The sequence below is a fragment of the Lepisosteus platostomus genome, chromosome 3 (genome assembly GCF_059453375.1).
Source record: "Lepisosteus platostomus isolate fLepPlt1 chromosome 3, fLepPlt1.hap1, whole genome shotgun sequence".
NCBI lineage: Eukaryota > Metazoa > Chordata > Actinopteri > Semionotiformes > Lepisosteidae > Lepisosteus > Lepisosteus platostomus.
The window spans coordinates 68113811-68134371 of NC_142613.1; the positions used below are offsets into that span (position 1 = coordinate 68113811).

The 20561-nt window shown below is 41.7% G+C and overlaps 1 protein-coding gene across 4 annotated transcripts in view; it reads right to left on the minus strand.

Moving 5' to 3' along the window:
* The window catches only part of LOC148675329 (membrane-bound glycerophospholipid O-acyltransferase 2-like), a 136953-nt gene that overhangs the window by 32462 nt on the left and 83930 nt on the right, over positions 1–20561 (minus strand). For all 4 annotated transcript variants that reach the window (XM_088626569.1, XM_088626568.1, XM_088626570.1 and 1 more), the window contains 2 exons: positions 19118–19213; positions 12081–12136 (listed from right to left, as the gene is read on the minus strand). In XM_088626569.1, the coding sequence (XP_088482695.1) occupies positions 12081–12136; positions 19118–19213 (152 nt within the window). The remainder of the gene's footprint in view (positions 1–12080; positions 12137–19117; positions 19214–20561) is intronic.

Sequence of the window (20561 nt, forward strand, 5' to 3'; positions counted from 1 at the left end):
GTTAATAAGCTACTTCACATTATCCCCCTTAGATATGAAATGAAGGACACTCTGCAGTACTACACACTCACAATTCATACACCGAGAAAGCTGTGGATCTTGTAGGTTTAAGTGTTCCTCCAAAATCAGGAAAGAAAAAAAAACTAGAGCAAAAAGCTTTGATGCTTCTCATTAACTGTTATACACTAGTCAGATTAACCCTGCTCTTTAGTTGCAAACCTAAAGAAATCAGGAATTATAGAATTAGAGTGCCTTGTAAAAATATTCAGACCCTTGCACTTGCACATCTTGTTACTTAAAAGCTTGTATTCACGACACTTTGAATATCTATTACAAGCACAACCTACTCCACACCTTCAAAGCAACAAACAAATGGATGTAAAAAGGTTATAGGAAAGGAAAATAGAAAAGTGATGATTGCATCAGTATTCACATCCTTTGTTGCGTCAAACTAATTTAGCAGCACAAAATTACCTTAACAGGCCACACAGTTAGTTGAAAGTGTACAATAATATTGATTTACATGATTCAGGATAAATACACCTCTCTTTGTAAGGTCTCTCAGTCAGGTAGTGAATTTAATGCAAAGGGTCAACATGAAGACCAAGGAGCTTTCACAACGACTCGGGATAAAAAGTTGGAGAAAGCCATAGACCAGGAGAATATACAGTAAAAACATTTCAAAGACTCTTAGTATCTCTTTGAATGTGGATAAGAAGGAACCTGGTTAGAGATGCCACTGTGTGACCAATTACATTTGAAAGAGCTGCAGAGTTTAGCAGCTGAGATTGGAGAATATACTGATTTCACAGGTCTGAAAACTCTTACAATCAGCATGTTTTATTTTTATCTTTGGTTTTTGCTGACCTTTATTGTAGCTTCTCTGACATGAGAAGTCTTCAGTTTTAGCATTCTTTTTTTAATATAATATTCTTTTTTTAAAAAAAATGTCTATTTGTAGTGGGAGTTTCACACAATTGGAACCGAACCATAGGGAGGGTCTGAACACTTTTGCAAGGCACTGTATATCTTTTACAACATTGGTTAGAAAATGTTGTATCACTGGGCACTGCAGTCCTGAATTTAATAATAACTGTTCATCTGCTTTACATTAAGGACTATTTGCAAGGAAATCAATTCATTGCAACACTAGTGTCACGGACGTCCAAAGGGACAAACCGTGGGGAGCAGGAGAGCGGAAAAAGACCCATATGCGTAGCGGCGATACGGGAAAAAGGCCCGGGCTCATAGTGCAAAGAGTTCAGGAATGCCGTATAGAAACCTATGCCCTCAGGGAGCGGACGTGGGGCGCCCTGGTGCTAGGCGGGTCTCAGGACATCCGAACGTCAATGCTGAGCGAGGACAAAGTGCAAGACCCGGAAATATATAGCCCAAGGGAAAGAGAGGGACAGGAAGGACAGCAGACCAGAAACTAGGGACAGGACAGAGAAGGAGCGCCCCCTGGCTGCAGAGGGCGTGACAACTAGGACCTTTCTTAATGGTTCATCCTAAGACTCTCAGAAATCACCTTTCAAACAGGAGGTTTTTGCTCCTCTCTGTGTCACAATCTGAGCTGTATTCTTTATAAAACACAAAATGTAAATAACATCGAATGTCTATTCATATACTGTATACTCTGTTTGGGCAGCTCTTCGAGACAGAAATCTAACTGTCCTCCCCCTACAGTATGTTAAGGTAAGGCTATGGCTTTTATATTTTATCACAAAATGCTGTATTTGATTGTACGCCACCACAGCATTTTAAACCTGAAGCACAGAGAACACATTACAGTAACCCTTCCCCTCCTGCAAATATTGCACTGCTACACACTGAATTAGACCTATTCATCCCCTTGACCACATCACTCGGAATTCAATATATTTGTGAATTTTACGACATATGGAAGAAAATATTTAAAAGACCGATGGAAATCTTGCTTCCCTGCACGGACTTTGGTACACACGATCAAGTGTACAAAACACATTAAAACACATTCATCTAACAGAAGATTTTTTTTCAACAGTAGATTTTATAAGAAGCATGAAACCCTGCAAACTGGTCAGCTAAGAGCGTGTCCTGAGGGCAGAGGCAAAGGCTGTGCTTTACCTTATTAGCAGCATCTGCATATGATCCAATTCGGTACAAGAAAAAAAAAACATTTCCAAAGCAACTGCTGTGCTCATAAGCCATTGTTTCTGAGTGAAATGACAAGAGTAACTGCATACAGACTGGGCTTAAATACTTTTGATAGTTTGCAAAAATGACACTTAAGTACAAGCTCAACTATGAAGCAACAGGAAAAATACTCCTCATCTATGAGTGCCCACAAGCAGATGGGCACCAAACTGAGGTAGTTGAGGTACCAAACTAAATGACCCCAACGCTCACAGTCTCACAAGGAGAAACAAGCGTGTCTGTTCCTGTTTATGCAGTGAAATGCAGAGCCGTCTGACCAAATTAAAGAGCACTGTCTTTTCTTATTGCTGCACTGTGAAATCTCAGAGAGGCTTGGACAGCTTGAGCGACATCTGCTTAAGCATGACTTGTTTTATGCTATTCCCAGTCCCCATTGTTTCCTAATTCAAAGTGTTTTCTCCTTAAAAGCGGAACCTGTAATCATACAGTACATAAGTGGACTGTGACATCTTACAACATTTCATGTTAGCAGCCAATGGAGTATCTAACATCACAGGAAAGATTCGCACAAGATTAAAGCTGAATCCCAGAAGCTGGCCATAATATTCCCTTTGAGTCAAAGTCAAATAAAAGATTTGTCATTTTATGAATAGAGCTTATCCACAGTTTATCCACAGTGGAGAGCTCGCTGAGGGAGTCCAGAAATGGTTATGTCTGTCAATGCATATTTTGCATTAAGGGGCACAAAGTCATTGCTGTAAACTACTTATTGCCTTAAAGTTGAGTACTGAAAGGGAGCTTCCTTGCCCAATGCTTTTTCTCTTTAACATATACAGTATTACCAAATGCTGTGCACTAGTGTCTGCAGAGCTGCCATTTAATTTAACATGTTTTAACACAAGAAATGAGAAATGTCCAGTGTTCCTATATTTGTACTATATTTGTTCCTATATACTGTACTTGTGGATTGTCAAAACGTACAGAATTAAAAGAGAAAGTTTCAATACACTCCTTGTCACGTTGGTCTTTTCTGAAGCTTAGAATAAATTACAGGTTTCTAGATGTAAATATGAGGAATACTTTCTTCAGAACAGCATTTAATTTAGTGACACATATAAAACAATTAAACAAGTTCATGTTAATTCCACTAAGCAAAGTAGAAAAAAGAAATACAATGTGTTGGCTGTCGACCCTACTTCAGATCTTATTTTTTCTATATCCTGCATCCTTGCAAAAAACACTCAAAAGCTTTCTGCGCTTCTTTCAGATCACTGCTCTGCTCTCGGCTTCCTAAATAAGAAGCAAGCATAAACTATAACAAACCTACAGTACTTGGAATATGAGCATTACCTGAGCTTGTTTTTTTCTCTAAATAAGATTAACACTCTTGATTTTACCCACAAAACCTATGGCCTTCTGATCTTCTCAGACCTCAGAGGAACTGACACCTGAAGAAGGCTCCACGGCCAAAACGTTGTGCAATTCGTCTCTTTTCGGCCTGGAATAAACCTTTAATTGTTCCTTCGAAGCTGTACAATGTTGAGCTGTGAATAAATCACGTCTGTTATTACTCTATCTACTCAGGGTGTTTCACTGGATTCTGTACTGGGTCCTTCACTTATTTATTTCCACAGAACCTCCTGGGTCAGATATTTCTGCCATAATGAATGTGGAATTCACAGCTGTGCTGGTTACAATCAGATCTGTTGTAGTTTCTGACTAAATTAGATACTACCACTGCAGGTTTCATGAAAAGTGCATGTTGGAAACCTGCATAACACTGTTTAGTTAAGATCCTAGCTCTGTCAGATACATAATGTAAATTGTTGCCAGGGACCTTCTGCTGTACATACTTTTCAGAGGCGTAGCAACATCTGAAATGTTTAAGTACCGATCGCCCGGAGTTTTACATTCGTTTTTTCCACAATGGAAAAAAGGCAAATGAGAAAATGTCCGTAAATGATTGTCACACTAAACAGTATTACTAAATGTTGAAACATACTTCTACATCCTCATAATTTGACTATTGTAACACTTTACTTAGTGTGTTCTCTTTAATGTACTAAATGAGCCTCTGTAAGCCCCGTGTGCAGTGATGCTTTTTGCTCTACGTCAGCACATCCCCTCCTCTATAAATTGCACTTCAGAGGTCAGAGCCATCAATCAGGATTCAGTTTGTGTCGTATGATATTGCTGTCAAAGTACGGGCAGCAGCCCCCGTGGTTCTCTACCTCCATCCAACTGCGTTGCTACTGACTGAAGATGCCATAGTTCTTGTTTGACAGGAGTGAGTCTTTGTGTAAAAATGGTGGGAGGGGGAATAATACACAAGACCTGTGCACACAACCTCCATGGCACCTCAGGCTGATGGCGTCCCCCCTGTCTCTCTTCCTTATTACCTTCCCAGCCACCTCGTTCGCACAATACACCCGCATTCAAACTAAAGATCGGCCCTTTACAACCTAGTTCTCAATCAGCGGCCTCCCCCGCTGTCTCAGGCTGCTCTCCCTGCAGCTCTGCAGCTCCTTTGGCCGGCAACACTGGGCTACCCAGCTACTGTACGTCATTTCTCCGGAGAACACAGACACACGAGCCGCCCATCAGGCTGCTTGCTGAAGGTGTTCTTCCAACACGCATTTGTGGTTTCCGAGAGGATTTCTGCAGTCTCGCAAGAGACCTCAGACAGCCCATTTAAACAGGACAGCTCACAGCTGTAGCTCATCAAGACACCAATTTCCTGCAGCTGTGCCCTCCAGGACGAACACCAGCTATCGGCCCAGCACAAACACGGTATCGTTGATCGCCTCGTCCCTCACGAACTGGTCAAAACGCTTCAGCCGCAGGGTTTCGACTGACGGGTCATGGAAACTAGCAGCACTTGGGCCTGCTATCACCCTTGCAAGCATACTATAATTATTAAGAGGTACTGGACCATGAGGACATGATATTGGGATAGTACAATGAATAAAATAATTATCTACATTGAAATATATACAGTAGCAAATAAATACATTTTTACACTCCACCACAAAGACACATAAAATTAAACCTGAAGAATAAACAAACATGAACAGGATGTGGTGCCTGAAGCTCTGCTCTACATGCCTTCAGTGCACCGACTACAGACGATGTCAGAAGAAGGTCACAAATGCGGAGAGTGGAGATCAGCCTTAACTAGCATTGCAGTCCTGCAGCTTCTCCAACCCCACCTCAGGGTTTGGAAAGGTAATTGAGCAATTGTGCAAAATTCAGAGTAATGAAAATGAAATATCTGTTACATCACAGGTTAAAACGTATGACTCGTTCTAGAGGTCTAGAACTTTTTTGTTATTACTCGCGGTTACCTTACGGGTGCAGGCTTATTCAAATGAGAATACTGCTCTGTGTTTTTGATAATCTGACCAATCAACCTGGCGAGGTAGTTAAGATAAAGACGACACAGCCAGGTTCAAGGCAGTACGTGTCTTTTGGCTTTGTCAGTACTTTCTATTGCTTCAAGCTTTTATGAGAATGCTTTCCTTATTTTGCTTCTGCAGCAGCTGTCAGAAATAAGTAGGCTGTTAAATGGTAAAAATCACTAATTAAGCGAGATCAAAGGGGAATCAGCTCCAGACAGAAAGACCATCGACGCAGTGTAAATTAGTCAAAGCGTTTGTATTGTGAGGAGTGCGGTGTCTACAGCTGCACATTTATTTTCACCAACTGGTGACTGAAATGTCCCAACAATATTGTTTTAACAGAACAGAGATTTATAGTCTGCTATAATCGCAACCATGATATTGTACATAACTACAGTTCTTAATGGTAAAAAAACACTCCAGATGGATGGTAAACTCGGAGGGTAATGACCTACATTCTGCATCTAGTGAAGACAAAATGACTGCTGACTGCATGTTAACGGGGGCATGTCACTGTAACATACATACCAAAAACCGCTGAACACTAAAAATAAATAATAGCGCTTAACAGCCGTGCCTAGTATTTCAATAATTTATGGTATGTACTGTATGCCCCCTCTTGAAGTGCACTTCAATCAATCTGGCCTCCTGTAGCAAATGGGTTCGACTCCCCCGGACAGGAACACTGTGTTCCATCCAGCCGATTCTGAAGTTCTGACTCAGCTGAAGACCAGGCCCCACACCACTACCACCCCAGTGAGTGAACCCCCTGTCCAGATCTATTAGAAGCTCTGCCGCCCGCGACATTTTCTTCATATGCTCAAGCCTGATCTTTTTACTAAAGCTTTTCATGTGCTGTTCAGCCGTACTCTTGGTCTCGCCAGATCAAGTACAGTTCATTTTTACCTTCTGTTGCGCGCTCTTTGCAGAGCAGTTTGGAGGTCCTTGAAAAGCCCTCATGTGTAAAATTGTATTACTGTTCTGCTTCTTCTTTTACAAAAACACGGAAGATATCAGCATCGTTGGGGAGTAATTAGTTATGTGCAACTAGTTACTCTAATGACATTCAGTAGGGTATAACTAATCATTACTTAAAGGAAATACAATAGTGGATTATGTTTTTGTGAAAGGCAACTTCACTGCTCCTCATTAATGAAGGACTATGGCTAACACAGGGTATTAATCAGAAAATGCTTCATTAATTCAGTTACAATCAAGAACAAGCATGTGAAACAATTCTTGGGATAAAACATGGTTTATGCTAAGCAAGGCATTATGCAATATACAGATATTTTAGTACAGTACACCACTGGTTTAATGGGGCTAATGTGGGGCAAGGGCGTCTGTTATTGCTGAATGTTTGTTCAATCACAAGTGATGTTTTGTCAGCCCAACAACACAACATCAATATATACTGTACATAGTATTATATGCTTTCTGGATCTTTTGACTAATGTTTTAACTACCATCAACACAGTCAATGAAAATTATTTCTGTACTCTTTTTATCATAAATATGCAAGGTCTTCATTTCATGTGTCGTAAACATACTGTATAAAAGTAGCTACAGCGTGCGAGACACAAACAGCGCCTACCGTGATCACAAGCAACTGACCTTCCCCTATAGGGCACCATTGACATTCCTGAATTTTTTACCTATGTAGTATTTATTTTGCACTTGTTTTATTATTTATGCATTTTACAGTGTTTTTTTTTTACATATTGATAGCATTTTAGTGTGCTTTTCAAAATTATAAAGAATTCACTAAAGCATACAAAACACAAAACACCCATCATTAGCAATTTCCCTACCCTATAGGGCACCATTGATATTCATACCTTTTAGACCTATTTAAAGGTATATTGTACAAAAGATGTTAATTTACTATTGTTTAGGAAGTTAGTTGTTTTATTATTTTTGCTTTTTACTGTGTTCTTTATTGTGAGGAAGGTCCAGTATTTCTGATTTTACAGGCAAAACTCCCTATTTTGTCTGTTAAATCCCAAGTTTGTTAAACTGAGGGATTACTCTATACTGTATATATTTTAATTCTCGTAATGGTTTTTAAACTTCTGTTTTATTGGTGTCCTTCCATTTCTCTTTTTCTAATGACATGACTCCACCTGAAGTGAAAATCAAGCATTCTTGTGGCCTCTAAACTGAAGACAATATACTGTACAGGTTGAGGTTAGCAACAGAGTAGCTAATGTGATTTCTTCCACACAGTACATACCATATAGCAAAAAGGGAAGACCTATGCAATTATATTTTCAGCAGGATATAACTGCTGAATAGTTCCTGTAGAACCTATAGTTCCTGTAGGTGACACAGTGGTGCAGTTTCTGCCTTGTAGCGCTAGAGCCCCGCGTTCAATCTGAGACCTGGGATGCCAACTGTGTGGCGTTTGTATTGCAGAAAGATACAAGATGTGAAAAAAGGGTTAACTAATTCCTTTCTGCACAAAGACTTCTTTTGGCACAAGAAATTCCATGCTTAAGCACTTCTGAGTTATGGCAGGGGCAGGAGTTAGCTGATAAGAGATTCCGAGTGCGAGATAGAGACTCCAGAACCATGGGCAGAAGAGACCAGCCGTGCAGAGTGTTCAAGGTCTGGAGAATGTCCGAACACAGGTGACCTCCCCCCATCACCATAGTAACAATCGGCGTCAGAAACGGCTGACGTTGGCTATATAAACTGGAGCTTTTCAACACATTCTCTGAGCAATTCTTATTGTTCCTTGCTTGCAATAAACTCGGGTGTTTCAACTTCATCTCGGGATCCAGAACTTATTCGTCTGTTACAACAGTATGTTCTCCACATGTTCGCCTGGGTTTTCTTCAAGTGCTCTTGTTTCCTTCCCCCGGTCCAAAGACATACTGGTAGGTTAATGGGCCTTTGGGAAAATTGGCCCTGCTGCCAGTGGGCGTCTGTGTCTGTATATGCCCTGTGAGGGACTGGTGTCCCGTCCAGGGTGTATCCTGCCTTGTGCTCATTGATGGCCAAGATAGGCTCTGACTCCCCCTGTGACCCTGTATTGGATAATGCAGTTCCAAACCAGACAGATGGATGGATAATAGTTCCTTGTGTGTTTAACAAAACATGAATATAGACCACTTAGCCAGAGTTCAGCTGTTTACATTTTTAAATGTAATAAATCATCAAATATTATGAGATTTACATTTTTAACTCCTCATCACATTATTAGGATTTATTCTTGACTTTCTTCATTAGTGTTAAACTATTGTCTTTTACTGTAAATACCGAGTATATAATACAATACACCTATAAAATCTATATTAAATATTACTTGTAAATGCTGTACTGCAGTCCTACAATACTACAGGGAATATTGACTTTTAGTGAAGTATTCATTGAATGCAAGACCTGGTCATGCATTCACAGTACCGTAGCTATTCACTAGTATAACCCCAGCAAGCTGCATTTTTTTTAAAACAATAGCATTTTTGCTCAGGTAATTGAGCAAATTGCTTCTGAAAAGAAATTTCCACAGCACCTTGATGTCAGCACTTATGTCATCATGGACTTATGTCCCTTTCCTTTTATCATACTGTTAGAAGCCATTAACAGAACCTGCTGCTCTTTAGTTTTTATTGCTGCTTTATTCTCGCCATAATTGAAGATGGCGATGCAAAACTTTTTTTTTCCCAGCCGAGACAGCAGTGACATTAAAATCAAGCATCCCTCATGTGTGAAATGTCAAGGGAGTAAAATTAATTGAAAGGACCACTGTAGGCCGTGTGCAAGCCATCAGTGCTCTGTACTGTACTTCATTTTGATGAAGCTCTTTTATTACAGCACACACATCTGTCTCTCTTGCTGGCAAAACAGATGAATGCTGTGACAGAAAAGGAAGTTAGAATTTATGGCCACGTCCACGATTCGCTAACACTACACTCATCTCTTCAGTTCTTGGGCTCCCAGGATCCTAGATCCTGTTGCACCTTTCAGAATCCACGAAGGAAACACTGGTTATCTTTCCATCCATGCCTCTTCATCTTTTCTGTTCTGCGGCCTTCGTGAAGGATACAGCAGATGACCAACGCGTTAAGGCCCCGACACCGAGATTGAAATGCCAGACCCCGTGTTTCCATGGCGACAGCCAACAGCCGCCAAGAGCTTCTGTACCACAGTCATCTCTGAAATACTCAAGCAGCGGTTGAGACGCAGGGAAAGGTGGAGGAAGGGGGAAAAAAACACTGAAACGTGACTTCTACCGTCAAACAGTGTATGGGAAGAAAACACAAAGTAAGCAGAGCTTCAAATGGGTCATTGTTCTGAACGAAAACCTTTATACCTTTATGACAATTTGAACCAGCCTGTTTTTTCACCACACAAAGGCCATTATTTGTGTTAATTTTTTAAAATGCTAAAAGACTTACAATAAAATCAGCTTGTCAGCTATCTGTCCCCAGTGGATCGCTCTCAAGAATAATCTCTAGCTGGAGTCTCTAAGGAAACCCTCTTCTCTGAAACCCTTTGCTGTGCTGAAATCCCTAATGCTCACAACCCAAACAGACAGATTTTTATCATGCGATCACTTGAAATTTCATTATCTTAATAAGGCGATAGGTCACTTAGTTTATTTGATTCCAGACAACACAGGACGAGCTGAATAACTAAAATGTAAAAGGTATGAAAAGCCAGACTGTTCTGTACTATTAATTGCACTTGTATATAAGAAACAGCATTAAAAATAGCCATTGTGTTTCTAATAATTCTAATGAATAAATGCGTTTGGTATGATATTTATAATGTCCACTACAGGACAGGGTTTGGTTGAATTACTTAATACTTATTAAACCCAAAACCATTCCCATTGTACAAAAGACAACTGCACCAAAAATATCTTGATGTACAGCCCAGCTAAACAACTTTAATATCGATTCATAGCAAATGTGCCTTTAAGAGACAGTAAATTGAAGGATCACAAAAAGGATGTTGCCTCTTCCATTTTAAGATGATCCATTTTAAAGATGAATTGCATTTGTCTGCCTTGATCTACCTTCAATACTTTACCATTTACAGTATACCTGAGAATAATGCTGAAATGAAACATTTTCATTTGTGTAAGCTGCCAGTTAGAGTGAACAGCTTTCTTTGGACTGCAACTCAAATATTTCACACTGATCTGCAAGGCATTAGAGCTTAAGTGGGACCAGCATTCCTAAAAGTAAACCTGGACAGAGGGACAGAGGGAAGTGGAATGCAGACCTATTTTTATGTCATTTTTCATTGTTTCTGAAATGTTGTCTCTTGTGTCTCACTTTTGTCTCTCAATAAGTTAACACTTATAAGCACACTTTTCTTTGCAATTAATTGTAAGAGAAAATCAAACATCCTGAATTTATTACGGTTTTATGCTTCATAATGCTTGCCAGAGACATACAGCAACTACCGGATAAGTGGTCGTTTCACAATAAGCATTTAACATGGCTACAGAAAGCAGACAACCTCTAGATTAGTCATGCATTGACACAAGAGGGGCACTGGTTAGTTCATTTTCACAGGTAATACTGAATACTAAGGTTTAACACCTCACTGACAGCACAACCTGCAGAAGCCAACAAAGAAGTAGTATTCTACATAGCAGCCATATCACCCTGCAACTCACAACTGGCAACCCACTGAAGCTAAGCAGGTGTGAGCCTGGTCAGTACCTCGATGGGAGACCTCCTGGGAAAAACTAAGGTTGCTGCTGGAAGAGGTGTTAGTGGGGCCAGCAGGGGGTGCTCACCCTGCAGTCCATGTGGGTCCTAATGCCCCAGTATAGTGACGGGGACACTATACTGTAAACAGGTGCCGTCCTTCGGATGAGACGTAAAACTGAGGTCCTGACTCTCTGTGGTCATTAAAAATCCCAGGGTGTTACCCCGGTGTCCTGGCCAAATTTCCCATTGGCCCTTACCAATCATGGCCCGCTAATAATCCCCATCTAAGAATTGGCTACATTACTCTGCTCTCCTCCCCACTGATAGCTGATGTGTGGTGAGCGTTCTGGCGCACTATGGCTGCCGTCGCATCATCCAGGTGGGGCTGCACATTGGTGGTGGTGGAGGGGAGTCCCCATGACCTGTAAAGCGCTTTGAGTGGAGTGTCCAGAAAAGCGCTATATAAGTGTAAGCAATTATTATTATTATAATAATTCCTTAAACTTATTCCTTAGCATATGGCTAACAGTGTTCATATGGAAAAAAACATATACTGTCAGGACAATAAAAGGGTTCTGGAAGGCTACTGCCTTTACCAAAACTGCTTCCTTCATATATATGATTTCATGCTTGAATCGCTCTGAAAATGCAGGACACATTAATTACCTTAGAAATTTTACAAATTTTGAATTAGAATGGTTGCATAGGATCATGAGTGTATCTCTGCTATTTATACTTGACTCTTGGTTAAGAAAAAGGAAAATCTGTGACAATAATCTGCCAGGAAAGATTTTTGTACCTTTCAAGACAAAGGGAAGTTGTCTTCCAGCCTGTCAAAAAAAAAAGTTAATATTTGAATGTTGTAAATCAACCTTACCATCATGAATTTCAAACGCCAGACTTGTGATCTTCTGTGTAATTATCATCATTGGTCTACAAGAGAAACAAAACAGCTGTAACTGTACTAGAACACGGAACATGAAGACAAGCAGGATGCAAATCAGTGCAATTTCAGCTGTGACCCTTGACAAGGAAGTTAAAAAACTTGCCCCCCGTATCCTGTGCAAGAGTCAGACTGGAAATAGCATGTTACAAAACACAAATACATTATGTTCCAAGCTCCATGGTCAATTAGGTGAAAGACCTCTGGCTTGGATACATGGACACTTCAGACCCCTTGAGTGAGCAGGAACCAGGCTGGGTCAGAAGGACACAGAACATCTGCATCGTAGCAGCACTTCGTTCAGGGGGCAAGAGATTATTTACACATACAGTATGCATCATCCCAGCCTTTTGAAACCTTGCATAAGGAGATCGTAATATCTGACATTTACTGTAGAATAATAAGACTGCCAGTTGCATTAATTTTGGCACTTGTGCTGTAAGGTATATAATAAGTAAGCTGAAGGTTTGCTCTTAAGGGGACACTGATTAATACTGTGTGCCCTCCTACACTACAGAAAACACATTCAGTGAAATTATCAGGAAGCAGGCAGCTGTTGTCCAGATGGCTTTATCAATGAAGAACCTATTAAATTAAAATTAAACGCAAAGTGATATAAAAGTAATTTCCTTGTTTACCTAGAGTTGCCACTATCGATCTTGCATTTCCTAAACATGACAAAATGTTTAGAACGATCTTTAATTCCAATGAGGTAAACCTTTAGTTTCATGCACAGTGCATGCTACCTTCTGTGAGGCCTGCTATTAATATTGAAGACTTTTGAGCTGAGCAGTAATTAAACACTCGATCTCTCCTTTAGCTTCCCCTCAGAACCAGAGACAAATTCAATTACAAAATATACTGTGCTCTTATCATTCTAATTAGGCTCTTACACACAGAAGTAATTTCCCTTTCTCATACGAAGGCCAACTCTGGTTTGGTAAGGTAGAGCAATTGTTTTGAAATTGTCTACTTTTCAAGCCTTTCTAAATCGGTATGGTCACTTGCTAATCTACTCAACTCTAACTTTCTCTACAGCCTTCACAAGAGACTCACACCAGCACTAGGGTGTGGTAGAGTCTCTGCACATTGTGCTCTGAAATACGCACTTGTCAGACATGATGTCTGCATTTCATTTTGATGAGTCCCCCAGCACCAACCTGTGTGTGAGCATTGACTGGAGGTGTGATGCAGCTCTCTCATGCAACAGGTGTGTGAGCATTGACTGGAGGTGTGATGCAGCTCTCTCGTGCAACAGGTGTGCGAGCATTGACTGGAGGCATGATGCAGTGCTCTCGTGCAACAGGTGTGCAAGCATTGACTGGAGGCGTGATGCAGTGCTCTCGTGCAACAGGTGTGCAAGCATTGACTGGAGGCGTGATGCAGTGCTCTCGTGCAACAGGTGTGCGAGCATTGACTGGAGACGTGATGCAGTGCTCTCGTGCAACAGGTGTGCGAACATTGACTGGAGGCGTGATGCAGTGCTCTCGTACAACAGGTGTGCAAACATGGACTGGAATCGTGATGCAGTGCTCTCGTGCAACAGGTGTGCAAGCATTGACTGGAGGAGTGATGCAGTGCTCTCGTGCAACAGGTGTGCGAGCATTGACTGGACACGTGATCTAGCTCTCTCTTGCAACACTGCAAGCTCCCCGGTGTGTTACAGGAATCTCTGCTGCACAGCTGGTAGCTCCCCCGAGAGTCTCAAGCCCTACATGCCACCCATCCCTGGCAGCACCACAGCTTCGGGGATCCTGGTCGCGGTGAGTTTATCATACAGCCAAGACGTCGTCCAGCATCACTCAGCCCGCACCCTGAACAAGCCCCAGCACTGATTTAGCCACTCGAAAGCCATGGCCGAGCTATTGTTAAGCAGCAAAGCAGAAAACACGCAACTCTATTTCACTGCTAGGGTGTAACAACTGCCTCCACAGCAGCTGTCTCCAACCCTGCTTCCAAAGAGCTCCAGTCCAGCAGATCATTTTCAGATTTTTGAAAGACCTGGGACAATTTAATTATGATCTGTTAAACATGTGTTTTTTTGTTTAAAGTAGCAATCTGGAGATAATTTAAGACCACATTCTGAAGATCAAGAGCCTCAAGACCCAGAGGTCCTTAATTAAACAAATAACTGGGGTGTTACAGGCTGCACCCAACACAGCTCAAATACACAGAAAAGCTGGCACCCATGGATACATATTGAAAACGCATCTTTACAGCCCTCTGTAAAAACGTCTTAGACAGCTTGTCTTATTTTGCCAGAATGGTGATTTAACAATAGTGCCTTACCTCTTCATGATCTACATCCTTCATTTTAATCAGTTTTTAATCTGTGCCTAGTACAACCCTCCTAAACAAGACAGCTTATGGACAATACCCATTACTCATTTCCATTATTGTGAGTACACAGTCTTGCCAACGTTCACTGCAGAGAGGAACTGCTAATGCGAAAATTATTGTTCCACAGGTCTACACACGACCAAATAAGTCCAGGAACTCTTGTGTTGAAAGGATGAGCTTTAGCTGACCTTACTGCAACACTGATGGCCAGCAGTCATATCACCCTGCAACTCACAACTGGCAGCCCACTGAAGCTCAGCGAGAGTGAGCCTGGTCAGTACCTGGATGGGAGACTCCTGGGAAAAACTAAGGTTGCTGCTGGAAGAGGTGTTAGCGTGGCCAGTAGGAGGTGCTCACCCCGTAGTCTGTGTGGGTCCTAATGCCCCAGTACAGTGACAGGGACACTACACTGTAAAAAGGCGCCGTCCTTTGGATGAGATGTAAAACAAAGGTCCTGAATCCCAGAGGATTTCTTAAAAAGAGTAGGGGTGTTACCCCGGTGATCCTAGTCAAATTTCCCATTGGCCCTTACCAATCATGGCCTCTTAATAATCCACATCTATGAACTATTTCGCATCTTCCAGATGGGAGTCCCCATTACCTGTAAAGCTTTTTGGTGGAGTGTCCAGAAAAGTGCTGTACAGTATAAGTTTAAGGAATTATTATTGATTGTATGTACACAATCCTGACTGCTGGCTAGGACCAACTGGGATCTTTCCATGCCTTCCCTTATGACTAAATCAAACCTGATCCACATTTTGCCATCGTGTATCTGCAAATATTGCAGTTCTCCAGTGAAATTTCACCACAGACTCAATTCCGAAGACTGCAAAATGAGAAAGAAAAATCCAGATAAAAAGGAGAAATATGCTGCTTCTGGGTAGCAGACACTTCAGTAGCATTCTGTAACCTAGCAACCAACAGAGTCTCCGGCATCAGATGTCCGTGTCTGTTTTGCAGGATTATCAATGCGCACCAGGCCTTTCTCCACCCACGCCGAGCTTTCACAGGGGGTCGCCATTTGAAAAAAAAAATGCTTACAGCACCATCAGCATGGACTTCATAAGAAATCAATATAAAAAGTTTGTGAAACTAACTCCCACCAAGTTACCATGGCCAAAAAAGTAGACCGGTCAAGACAGCAAAATGATACAGGCTAATACTAAAATTATACCTTGCCATTGAAGACTTTTGGGCTTGTCAAGTTAGTCAGGGGTCAGGGGTGGTCAGGAGTGCTTTCCGAGATTTTTTCGAAAGGTAACACTGACTGGGGGCCTCCTGCTGTTTGCAGACTGCACTTCAAGTCTGGATGTTTAAATTCCCTAAAAAAGGAACGTACTGCCCCGGTTGATAAGGGCACTGCCTTACGAAGCACTCCCAGACTCTATAAACGAATGAGGTTGCACCCAAGTTTTGACACTCAGTGAATGAGAGAAAGGGGGAGGCAACACACTGTGGTAGTTAGTGCTGCAGTCTCACGGTTTTAGGGCCTTGAGTTCGATTGTGGGCTATTAGCTATTCTACTGCACATCATTCCATCCATCCATCCATCCATACTGTGCACTAAACTAGTACGAACTGTGCATGATGCCGCACAAAGGAAACCCAGACATCTCTCTCACTTTTCACTCACTCACTTTTTGCACACCTGAAGAAGGCTCCACGGCCGAAACGTTGTGTTCTCTTTCTTCTTTTTTTCAGCATGGAATAAACCTATTACTTGTTCCTTTGCAGCCTACACATGCTGACGCAGCTGCCCACCTGAACTATCTCTCTCACTTTAGTTTGGCATCGGTGTTTCAGAGAGTAAACTCCCCTCCGAGACCACTAAGGTTTGTTTTTCTCGGCTTTCGTGAATACCACTCAAATTTAAAGTGGCAGAAGGTTATTGAAACCACAGTGTCTTTTTTTCTTTGCATTGGGTTGTTCTGTTTCACCAAAACCTTTTCATTATCCGTGTCTTTTCTCCGGGGGCGCCTGCATTCTCTGAGATCCAATTAAAAACGAGACAAAATGTAGTTAATTCCTTCACTTTTTCTTTTATGTGATCTGGGGCTTCCAGTCCATGACCATGCAGCATTTCGTAATAATTAGATTCACAACACATGTTTGATAGTTTCAATACATGAATCTATGTATCATATTTGTCCCCATATAAAAATTCAATTCCTGGGACATTCTGTTGTTGAATCTTACAGCTAGTCTGATGATACATTAGACTTTTTTACATTAGACCTCTCATCCAACACTATGACATGCGCTGAATATGATGGATTAGCAAGACCCTTTCTTAAATATGGAAGAAGGATCTGGACTCCGTGGAAGAATCTGGACTCCGGACTGAACTGGAAGGCCATGCACTCAAATCTTTATGTGGGACACAGCTCTTGCACCCCTGAGCAAGGTACATCATTCAAAATTGCTCCAAAAAACTTCCTACTGTATAAAGGAGTGCTCTGCAGGTTGACACTGTAAACAAGCACATATTCCGAGGTGATTTTTTAAGATAAGATAAGATCACTTTATCAGCCATATACAATGTCTTGCATTAAGAATCCATCTTTTCACATACCCCAGCTTGCTCCCCATGAGGCACACAGACGGGGAGAGAAGCTTGGGGTCAGAGTGCAGGGTCAGACATTGTACAGCGCCCCTGGAGCAGTTGGGGTTAAGGGCCTTGCTCAGGGGCCCAACGGAGTAGGATTCCTCTGCCGGCCACGGGATTTGAACCAGCAACCTTCCAGCCACAGGTGCAGATCCTTAGCCACAGTGCCACCACTCCGCCCTGTCTGATTCTCTGATTGTTTGTCCTTAAATAAGGAATTTAAATACAAATTACTTGACATTTCTTGAGATCCACGTGACGGGGACAGAAATGCGCACTTTTGCAGAGCTGAGGGCCTTCATGTCGCAGAAAACAAATGTTGTTCCGACAAAATAAATAAAAACAGTAACCGACAAACAGCTCTCTCGGATCATTCAACCGAACCTTTGCTTCCGTTATCCGACCCAGCCTCTCAAATGTCCCACGACATCAAGGAGACGTCTTCAGAGGAAATATGTACCGCAGACCTATTTGGCTTTATTTTACACCTCTGTCCGTGTCAGTTCCACCACTTGTGAACAGAACCCACATTGAAAACACTCAATAAGAGAGACACTAAAAAACACTAATATGAGAGACATGGGTGACTCATTACATACAAAACATCACTCCGCAGACTCCACTACACACTTAATTCTTTAGTCACAGCCAGCTAGCATAACCCCACTTTGAACCAGAAACCTCAAACCTACAGGACCCAATCGGCACTGAGTGGAGTCTTTTTCGGCATGAGGAAAGGAGAAGCCTTATCAAACGCCTGCAGACACAGCCCTGCAACCTGAGGATCGGTGACAAAGCAGCCACAAAGCAAAACACAGTCATTTAGACAAAGGAGCAGTTTAAAAACACAGCCCCAAAAGACAAATGATCTGAGAGCCTTTAAGAAAATGTATATATAATACGTTCTCAATCAATTAACAACCCAGAGAAATCGTAATAGACATGATTAATCACTGTTTAGAAATCTTCATCCACAGCAGGGCAACACGTCTGGCCTGGTAATTCATAGCCATCAAAAGAAGTCAAGAACCACTGGTGAGATTTATTCCGCTTTTGCCTTGGAAAATGTATGAATGGTATACAATTACCACTGACATCATTGTTAAATCACCATACTGGCATATCACTGGTATGTTTTTAACAAAGAACATAAGATATTTCAATGAATTTAGTCATCATAAATTTCCAACATAATTTCTGACATCATTCAAATAAAATGACCCAGAATCATTATACTTATCATTTACAGTAAATTAGATACAACAAAGAAAATAAGGATTAACATGTTTTGGATTACCTGGGGCGAATTATTTGGTAGTTAAGGTCCGCCAACACCTTCAAAACTCTTGTTGTCACCATAACCTAAAACTTACTGTAGACAACAACTCTAAGTATTTTACTACTGCCATTGCAAATTTCAATTTGCGTTTGAGAAAATAAAAAACTTTTTATGATTTACAAAAACTCGGGATAAAGCCAGAGTCTCTGAAAAATAAACCTTCAGTATTAATTTATCACACAAAAACCAGTGGCCGCATGAAATACACCACAAGTTAAAGAGAACCAGCCAACAATGTGCTACCAGACAGTAATTTGTATTTTGCAGGATGTAGTCAATACTTACTGTAAATCATTACTTTACTCTGCTAGAATGGAAGAAAAAAAATGAAGTACAAAAGTACAAAATCATGCACCATTCTGATTGTGAAGCAAATGTTTTAAACCTTTCATCAAACTAGGGTACAGTATCCTTATCGTAAGACTGTTTGGCTGGTGCATGCTAGAACAGCCAGCCCATTCACAATTACAGACTTCAGAAATGCCATTCCTGGAAGAATAAATGAATATAAAATGTGGCCTACAAAACTCAACAGAATGTGTGAGAAGTCATCCAAACGCTAACACTTCCAGAGTAATGGATGTCAAAGAAGGGACACGTAAGCCTGTTTCACAGTAATCAGTTGCAGTAATGTCAAGCCAAATGCTACAGTGATTGCTGCAGCCTGCTCAGCGGACAGGGCCTTACCCAGTAAAGTCTGCAGAATACAGGCCGTAGTCAAAGACGTAGACCCGCGTGATCTGACAAAAGCTGAGGTATCCCAGAGCAGCTACAAAACAGTACCTGGAAAAGAGGAAAAAAAAACAATAATCAATGTTTAAATTACAAGGCCCACCAAGTAAGACAGAGAGGTGTTGTTCACTCATGAGCTAGAGTTTAAAAAGAGAAATACAACACTTTCTGAGAGGGAAAAATGGAATCCCCCTGTCCCACCTCTCCTGCCTGTCCATACTCTTCTTGTAAGAAAGAGTACCACACTGGTTCAGTGCGACTGTCCACAGAGAATTTACACAGATTAGTTTAGTCGTTTCCATTGGAAGTGAGTCAGCTGCTGTGATCTCCTAGCACTAGGATAGATGCTTGCAGACTGGAGAACGAAAATGATTTTTGACGTAAGAAACTCCGGGCAATGTAGGGAGGGTCCTTCTGAAGGGAAACCTATTGTCCCAGTAGGCTCTGAGCTCTCATATTGGTGCCTGTGGTGCCTGCTGAGCTGTGGTCTGAGGGCCACAGGCCACCCATAGACCAAGAGCGAGGCCGGGAGGACACCTGAGGTTGACGTGACGTTCGCACCATGCCACAGTGTAAACACCTGAAACTAATTTGTCACACTGCTCAGAAAACAAGGGCTCCTAAGTGGCTCAACTGCTAAAGGCACTTGCTTTTAAGCACAGGTTGAACTCACAGGCCTGAGGGTCACGGTGGCAAAAACGTCACTCAGTGCAGCTGGAGGCTGGGTGTGGTGAGGTCGTGAAACACGATTTCCGAGGGGTCAGCAAGCTTGCAATGACATTAGTGAGGGACGTGCCTCTCCTGCAATCACCACTGACACGTCTGTACTGTACCGTATGTCACTGCAGAAACGCTGCCGAATGGTTTCAGGGGCGCGCTGCTCAGAGGAATCAGTTTGTCCTTTCACATTCTCACTGTGTGGGTAAAGTGGCCATCGCTTGTAAAAACAGCAATTTCAGATTAAGTACTGTAGGAACAGAGTACAAGAAACGAACCTTTAATTCAAGAATTTAAAAAAATGAGCCTTATAAGAGTTTTTAGGCCATTTCTGTTCATCATGGAACATGAGATAGGATATATTAAATGTGCCTCTGTATAAAAAACAGCGGTCAGAGAGAAGTGACAAAAGAATTACTGCTGCCCCGTGTCCACTACTTTGGGAATAGCTGTTCCACACTGCTCCAGATGACCTTTACAATGCTGTTAAAACTTTTCCATTTTTAAACTATTCCCTCACAAAAATAATAACCGAAAATCTCCAAGCCGCACTGTTCTGTTTAACATGCGGCACTGCTGTCGTTACTCTTCCGTTACACAAAGCAACCTTCTCTTACGGTTTCACCACAGGAGCCATCATGAGTGAAATAATGCGTCTCCAACTGTGCCGCGACTTCCCACA